The sequence below is a fragment of the Cebus imitator genome, unplaced genomic scaffold (genome assembly GCF_001604975.1).
Source record: "Cebus imitator isolate Cc_AM_T3 unplaced genomic scaffold, Cebus_imitator-1.0 Scaffold98, whole genome shotgun sequence".
In the NCBI taxonomy this organism is placed as follows: Eukaryota; Metazoa; Chordata; class Mammalia; order Primates; family Cebidae; genus Cebus; species Cebus imitator.
In genome coordinates this window covers 1,972,784-1,981,805 of record NW_016107413.1, presented here as the reverse complement: position 1 = coordinate 1,981,805, position 9,022 = coordinate 1,972,784, and the positions used below count along the sequence as shown (strand labels likewise).

Here is a 9,022-nt window from a genome sequence, read left to right as displayed (position 1 = left end):
TAGAGACGGGGTTTCACCATGTTGACCAGGATGGTCTCGATCTCTTGACCTTGTGATCCACCCGCCTCGGCCTCCCAAAGTGCTGGGATTACAGGCTTGAGCCACCGCGCCCGGCTAGACCTTCACATTCTTAACTTACATCTCTGGGAATAGATTCCAGCAATGTTTTAGCAAATTCTCCTGGTGATTATTTGCATGACAGAGTTTGAGAAGCTCTGTTCTAGGTCTCAGACATATGCAGATTGAAATCTTTTGTGGAGGAATAATAAAACAGATTACTTTAAAGGAAGATAGAGGATGTACCAAGTAGAAAGTACTAAAGGCCAAGGTTAAGAACTTGGGGTTTCTTTTAGAGAAAATTGAGCCATTGAAGATTTTTTGGCCAAGCGCAATGGCTTACGCCTGTAATCCTAGCACTGTGGTTGGCCGAGGTGGAAGCATTGCTAGATCCCAAAAATTTAAGATCAGCCTGGGCAACATAGTGAGACCTCATTTCTACTAAAAATCAAAAAATTAGCCAGGCATGGTGGTCCACGCCTGTAGTCCCAGCTACTTGGGAGGCTGAGGTGGAAAGATTACTTGAGTCCAGGAGGTCGAGGCTGCAGTGAGCCATGGTGAGCCTGGGTGACAAAGCAAGATCCTGTCTCCAAAAAAAAAAAAGAAAAAGAATTTTTTATTAGAGAAGTGATAGATATTATGAAAGCAAATGTAATGAGATTAGCATGATGTTTGTAATGTAGAATACATTTGAATGGGGTGCTTCTAAAGCAGCATTTCTTAAAGCCTTGCTACTTAAAAGAATTGTCCTCAGACTGTCACTGACATCAATCACCTGGGAACTTGTTGGAAATGCAGAATCTCAGCTCCATCCAAGAATAACCAAATTTGAATCTAGTTTAACAAAATCCCAAAAGGATTCTTATTTAAAGCTTGAGAACCCTGGCTTAGGGCATAATTTGTGGGGGGCCTATATTGGAATCACCTGTGAAAAGTATACATACTTCTTACAGTGCCCTCTCCAAATTCACCTAATAGGACTATCAGGCTACCCAAATTATTCTTACACCGTTTGAAAACCTTTGTGCTAGAACAGTAGTTCTAAGCATGGCTACACAGAAACCTCAGACCAATAAAATTTAGGTTTGTGAGAGGGGAACCCAGACGTTGGTAAGCTGAGAAGCAATGTATTAGAAAGAGTGATAGGAGTTAGAAGATAAATGCACTAATTTTGGTGTGAACTGACAAAGCATCTGGGTTTGTGTGGTAGTATTAGAGATGGAAAGAATGAGGCAGATGCCAGGGGACATTGTGAAGAACTGTTAGCCTTTGGTGACTAGGTCAGTTGTTACAAGAAAGCAAGGGAAAGAAAGGTTTAAAAAAAAAGGATGGGGGCCCTATAATGTTAAATACTGACATTAGTGAGCCCTCTTTAGACAATATAATTTTCTGTCTTTGATTTGTCCACATTCTCTATACCTGCTATCACCTCTATAATTAGAGTTAAATTAATTAACTTTATTTTTAAATAAGATGGGCATAGTTTTGAACCTGAGTGACTTTGAAGCCTGCTAACAATTAACAGACATTTGGAAAAGTGAGATGAAATGGAGGAATTGGTTGAAAGGAAGGGAGAGTATATTGAGTTTTCATTTAGAAGGCTGGATGTTACATCTTAGCTGATCCACATGAAATTATAGGCAGGCTGCTGACAATTATGACCAAAGCGTTAGGGAGTAAAGAATATAGACTCTCATTTAGAATTTAGAATTGAGCGTTATCTACATAGAGTTGACATTCTAAAAGCAAGATAATGTAGAGATGAGAGATACAAGGAAAATACTTTAGGTCATAGATAAAATAATAGATAAAGAGATCATAGATAAAGAGGTCATAGATAAAGTCACAGCATCAATTTGAAGAATGCCTATGTTTAAAGAGATGAGAGCAACGAGTGGTGCCTATGAGGGGAACACAGAAAATAGTGAAATAAAAGAACCAAGATGATACAATGTCAAAGATGCAAGAGAAGAATTTCAAGGAGAGGAGCTGATCCATCATGTGATGTGCTGCAGAAAGGTAAAAGAATTGGGGGACTGAGAAAGACTGATGGATTTCAGAGTTAAGAGGTATTAATGACTTTCTGCAATATTGTTTCAGTAAAATACTCCAGGTAGAAGTCAGATTGCTGGGCATAATTGAGTCGTTTGCTGAGGAAATTGAGAGACATTTGGTATCAATCACTAATTTGAGAAATGTGAAAGCCAAGAAAGAGAGTTTTTTAGGAAAGTAACCAGAAGGATAGCAGGATTAAGTTATAGTCCTAAATAAGTCAATTGAGAGTCACCAGCCATTTAGAGGGTGATCAAAGGGATGGGGTAGGATTTGTCTTGAATAGTAGGGGTTACCTCTCTTAAAACCCCTACCCCTCTTCCTCTGGAATTGTGAATGGAAAGAAAGGCAGAATAGAAGAACAGATGTGTTGAGATCATGATAATTTGGTTTCTTTTAGGACAACATTTTATGTGCCACCAAGATAGGCTTAAAACTATATTTAAGTGAAATATTCAGTCCTCCTATTAAATCCTTCTTAGCTAATTTGAAACTGGGAAAGCCGATACTTAGTTGGGATGCTTTGGTTGAAGCATTTAAAAAGTAGTCTTCAGAACCAAACATAACTTTCTATTTTGTCAAAGTAAAACACCTTAACTTTATTGCATAACATTTTAGCAGTTATCTCTACTTAAGACATCTTTTACTTACTAGTGTTCCTGACTTTATGCCCTAAAGGTCAGCAAGCTGAAGTACTTTTTAACATGTTCTCCTCAATATGTGAGGCATTGTTGCTGCCAGCTATCTTCTGTGCCAAAGGTAACATACAGGCGGATTTTCATAGCCGAGTCAAATACTACAAACATGGACCCTCTCATTTCATAATTGATTATGAGTTTTTCTATAGGTGCCAGATTGCACAATGAGATATATGTCTTTATGGTTCCTCGCCCCAACTCCAGTCAAACTCATTAGGGAACACCTTGCAAAGATAGTTTACCAATCATGCTCACCCAAGTTCTAACAATTGTCAGCAGTGACTTCTCACACATCCCCTCTCCAACACACATTTTTTAAACCCCCCAATGAATGAAGTCCACATTCTGGCATATCCTTTTAATAAGGCTCCCCTTACCAAGATTCTGTTAGGGTACAGTTTCTTAAATTTTATTGTCTTTGCTTTTATTAAGGAAGACTGGGGCATTAAATTAAAGATGATTTGTCTTATTTTCTAATATTTAATATTTTTTCTGTGGTAATATCTGTTGCAAAGTAAACCAAATCCTGACTTTGAAAGTTATCTCAGCATGCGTTTAGAAATAATTTTCTATGACTCTAAATAGGGAACTAAATAGAGAACTCAAGAATGAAGTCAACTCTTTAGTTGGGCAGCAGTCAAGAACAGATAGTCTATTTTGTATTTATGTGTTGATAACCTATGAAGCAGAGAGGATAAAAATATAGTAGATCTGCTATGGATATGTTAAGTCTCTAGACTTACTACAAGTTCCCAGTATTGAATAAATTAAGTAATATAAATTTATCAATTCCACAGCCACATTAGTTGTACTCTAGGATCATTGCTTCTCAAACATTTATGTACAAAACGAATCTCTTGGAGATGAGAATGACATTTTGATTCAGAGGCCTGGGCTTGGAGGGAGTTGGGGGATCAAGCTGAGATTCTTCATTTCTAACAAATTCCCAGATGATATTACTGGTCCCCAGACCACACTTGCACTAAAAAGGTTCTAGGTGGTAAATAGCAGCTGATAAGACCTTGCCCTCAGAGTCTAGAAGGTGGCTGCCAGAATGACAATTTAGAGCCATTCTTAACAGATGTTTTTCTGTAAAGTACTAGAGAGTAAATATTTTAAGCCTTGTAGCCATGGGTCTATATTTCATATTCTTGGTTGGTTTGCTTGTTTTTACTACTTAAAAACCCACCTTAGCTCTAAGGCATACCCTTGGCTAGAGCAAGAAGCTAAAGTCAAATCCTGTGGGCTTGTGAAGTTAGCCCATGCCTTCCAGATCTGGCATTGATATAAGCCCCTTGTTTTGTGAGGGCTCTTAGGACTGTAGGAGAACCTTGAGGATTCCAGTTCTAAAAAACTTTAACTGAAGGTTGTGTGTTGAGGAAGGAAAGAAGATAAAATTATTTGGAAGAAAATAAAAAGAAGCTACCATTTTGATTAATTCATGTAAAATGAAAACCTCTAAAAAGTATTGACATTTAGGTAATAAGAGCCTGGGAAGAACTTCAAGATGGACCCAGGATGAATTTAACTTCTGCGATATGTGTGATTAGCTTACCTTCTTACGAGTCAGTGTAGTGTCCAGTCATGGTTAAAAACCTGGTCCAACTTGGGTCTGAAGCCCAGTTCTACTGCCTACTAGCTGGGTAACTTTAGAAAAGCTACTTAACTGTTCTGAGATATAATAATACCCCTGTCATATGGGTTGTTAATATTAAATAAGAGTGTGTGCTTTAAAGTGTTTAGAAAATGGTAAATAGTGACCATTACTATATTATCATGAGCATGAGTGAATCCTATAAAAGAATCCTGCGACTGTCAGGCTGTCCATTAGAGTTGTCCTAGATATGGCTCTCCTGGCATTCATGTCTTTCTTAATGTCTTTGCAGATGTAATGGGGAAATTTGAACCTACATCCCTCAGTAACAACATATTTAACTCCTGCAAAGCTAGCAGAAACCTCATTATTAAACAAGTCAAGTCGCTATTCCATGTATTGTATTTGTAAAGGTGGGATTTCTTTGGGTCAAAGAGAGATGGATAGACTTATCTTCCCAATGTGGCTATCAGTAGCTATTCCCATTACTTATTTTGAAGAATATTGAAAACCGCTTTACCTCAATGACTTGCTCATCCTAGTTTCATTTCAGTGTTTCACTGGATAATGAATGAAACTTTTGTCTGCCATGTCAGGACATCCAGACAGTAGTTAAAATAGCAGTATCAGCAGTGTCCTTGTTTAAGAAAGATTTATAGAAATTATAAGAAATTTAAATTTTTAAAGTCCTGAGTAACTGTAAACTTTTTCTATCTTTAAACAAAATGTTATTTTTTGGACCAAACAAAATGCTTAAGAATTTCAGAAGTATAAAAAATTGGTTTTGGGGTTATTATTTTTATTACTTTTAACTAGAGGAACTCATTACAGAAAAACAGGAATTACTAATCTTAAAATAAGAAGCCACTGGTATCTAAATCCTTTTTTGTCATTTCAAATACATACTGTACATACTGTTACATTTTTGTTGTGGTAAGTTTATGTTTTTAATGTTTTAAAAATAGGCAGCATGAAATAACTTATTTGAACCTGTGGTTGCAAGTTTTTGAAAAAAACTTTTTTAGCTTTTAGTAAAACACGGAGGAGACTTGTTTGCCGAGAATGAAAATAAAGATACTCCTTGTGATTGTGCTGAAAAGCAACACCACAAAGATTTGGCCCTCAATTTGGAATCTCAAATGGTATTCTCACGGGATCCTGAGGCTGAAGAAATAGAAGCTGAATATGCTGCATTAGACAAACGAGAGGTCAGTTTTTTTTTCTCAGTAAAAAAATTACATGTAATTTTAGATTTTATGTTGTTTTGTATTTTTTCTTCTTTAAAACTCAGTTTGTGTGTTCTTCTTTACAGTATTTTAAATATCCTGTCATCTCCATAGCCATGAAGTATGAAAATACATCTAGGCTAGCCACCATGACTCATGCCTGTGGTTCCAGTGCTTTGGGAGGCCAAGGCACGAGAGTTCCGAGACCAGCCTGGGCAATATAGCAAGAATCTATTTCTACAAAAAACTATAAAAATTTGCTGGGAATGGTGGCCCACACTCATTGTTCTAGCTAATCTGGAGGCTAAGGCAAGAGGACTGCTTGAGCCCAAGAGTTCAAGGCTACCATGAGCTATGATCATGCCAGGGCACTCCAGCCTGGTGACAAAGTGAGACCCTGTCTAACTTTAAAAATAAATAAATAATGACATCTAGGAAATCTGGAGCTATGGGTCTTTTGTCTATCATATGAGTGTGTTTACTTACAGATAAATAAGGCGCTGATGTGTGATATGAATCCCATTCACTCTTACTGCTACAAGACTCCAATCCTGCTGTTCATCAGTCTCACCTTCTCTTCTGGGTTGATCTTATCAACAGATGTGCTGTGGTAGATCCCATCTTAAAAACAAAATAAAAAACAAAAAGCAGCCATTGACTCAACCCTTCCCCAGCCCTGTCTCTCTTCCCCTTTAGTTGTAGCCCCATATCTCTTATCTTCTTATGAAGAGAACCACTTCCTAACCTTCCATTCACTCTTTAGCCCACTGCAGTATGCCTTTCTTCCCTTCTACTCTGATGGAACTGCCCCCCATCATGGAATGACATGTTGCCAAATCTAGTGGGTACTTTTCTGCCTTCATCTTACTTGAATTCCTCAGTGGCGCCTAATGCAATTGACCAATTCCTTCTTAATGAAACACTTTTCCCTTGGCTTTGGGGACAGCATTCTCTTCTGGTTTTCCTTTATGTCTTCCTGGTCTCGGTAAGCATTACCTCTATCCACTGATTTGCTCAAGCATAAATGTGGGAAGCATTCTTGATTCCTCACATTTTCTTAATCATCACATCCCAACAATTGGGAAATCCTGTCAATTTGACCTCCAAAAATACAACTTAAATTCGTTTGTTCTTCCCAACCTGTATTCCTACCTCTCTAGGCCCTTACCACCTTCACTTCTTATCTGACCTGCTATAATAGTTTCCTTACTGGTCTTCTTCCTTCTATTCTTGTCTCTTTATAATCCATATTGTACACAGGATTCAGAATAACATTTTGAAAGTTATACATATCATTAAAATCATTTAATGATTTTTCATTGTACTTAAAATGAAATCCAAACTGTTTGCTCAGACGTAAGCCCTTATGTGATCTGACCACTACCTGCCTTTCCAGCGTTATCTCAGACCTTTTATCCCCAGCACACCTTGCTCTGTTGTAATACCTAGACTACACCAAGGCATTTGCAGTTGCTCTTTTCTAGATCTGAAATCTCCCAGTTATTTTTGCCATTCTTTCTAAAATAGGTCTCCTCTCTTCCCATTATTCTTTATTATATACCGTTTTTACTTTAATTTTTAAATTCTTTTATTAATATTATTTTTGATTAAAAAATAGTTGTATACATTTGGAAGTACAGTGTTGTGTTTTGATATATATATACAATGTGGATTGATTAAATCAAGCTAATTAACATATCCATCCCTAAGTCACCTATCATTTTTTATGAGGAGACACTTGAAATGTACTCTTATTTTGAAATATGCAATACATTAACTATAGTCACCATTGTGTAATAGATCGCAAAACCTATTCTTCCTATCTTATCAGAAACTTTATACCCCCTGTTTATTTTTCGTAGGACCTATCACATGCTATAATTATTTTGCTTATGTATTCATTTACTTGTTTATTGCTTTTCTCTCCTATTAGATTGTCAACTCCATGAAGGCTAGAGCCATATCTGCCTATTCAACAGACTGTTTTCAATGTTTGAAACACTGCTTGCCCAAAGTAGGCATCCATTAGATATTTCTTAAAGAAATTATAACACAGTATATTTTTTCCTCCTAAAAGGATTCTGATTCCTCAGTATTTAGTGCTAACTTGATTCTTAAAGGCATTATGTAACTATTGATTTGTATGTGTGTACAAAAATATAATCATGTTTATTTTCCCCATGAATTCCCAACAATTTCTGAGCTTTATACTCTCCATATGACCAAAAGAACTGAGTTTCTTGGAATTAAAATTTACTTTTTAAAAAATATTTTGTTTCTGTATTTAGGTTATTTTATAGGCAAGCTTATTCAGATTAAGTACACACAGAAAGAGAGAGGACCTATGCCCTAACCATTTTACTGGTCCTTCACGTAGTTATTTATTCCACATGGGAACCTTGAATGAAAATTGTGCTCCCGTCCCCACCTTTTTTTAGTGAGGAAGATAAACCAGAAAATAACTGAATAATTTGCTGGGATCAAAGTGAGCTGAACTTCATCCATCTGACTTCAGGTCCAAGCAACTTCTGTTTGCCATATTGCCTCCTTTTTGACAATCCGTTATCTTGAGTCAAACAGAAATCGTTACTATAATAATTAGTATGGTCATTTAGTCAGAGGACATTTGAACAATAATAGTCCAGAAATAATATTGATGTAATCAAACTGAAAGACATTTAGTTTTTTTCCCCAACATACCATCTTATTTTAATTTATAATTGAATTAGAAAATAACAGTAGGTATTATCAGTAGATTTAAGATCTTAAATGTACTTAATATAACTAATATTATGTTAAAAGTTACAGAACAGTTTGATACTAATTATATAGGAAAAAACTGCGTATAAGAAGAATATTGAAGTATATCAAAATGATCGTTGTGATTATAGGTAATCTCCTTTACTATTATTTTGTCTATTTTCATGTATTTCCTGACATTTATAATGAATATTTATGGCTAAAAATGTAAAATAATTCTTCATACTGACTGTACTCCTGAGTGGTAACAGTTTCTTGTGTTTACTCTCAGACTTAAGAAAACATATATATATATATATATATATATTGAATTTTTAACGCAAAAGTAAGATTATGTCATATTGAATTCTATATTTTTTCAACTTAATATATCATGAACATCTCTCCTAAGCCAGAACATATAATCTACATATTTTAAACATTTACCTATTGATAAACATTTAATTTATATATTTTTACCTTTAAAAAAATGCTTCAGTGAATATTTTTCTGAGATACAATTTTCTTTATCCGGTTGTGCCATTATTGTAGTTAAAAATATGGATTCTAGAGCCAGACTGGCTAGGTTCATATGTTTGCCTGATGATTGTACTATGTGACCTTAAGCAGATTACTTAAACTCTCTGCCTCAGTCT

At 35.8% G+C, this 9,022-nt stretch overlaps 1 protein-coding gene across 1 annotated transcript in view; it reads left to right on the top strand.

Moving 5' to 3' along the window:
• The window catches only part of ANKIB1 (ankyrin repeat and IBR domain containing 1), a 171,239-nt gene that overhangs the window by 75,615 nt on the left and 86,602 nt on the right, over positions 1-9,022 (top strand). The window contains exons 5-6 of the mRNA XM_037741345.1: positions 5,427-5,609; positions 5,714-5,839. Coding sequence (XP_037597273.1) covers positions 5,427-5,609; positions 5,714-5,839 — 309 coding nt within the window. The remainder of the gene's footprint in view (positions 1-5,426; positions 5,610-5,713; positions 5,840-9,022) is intronic.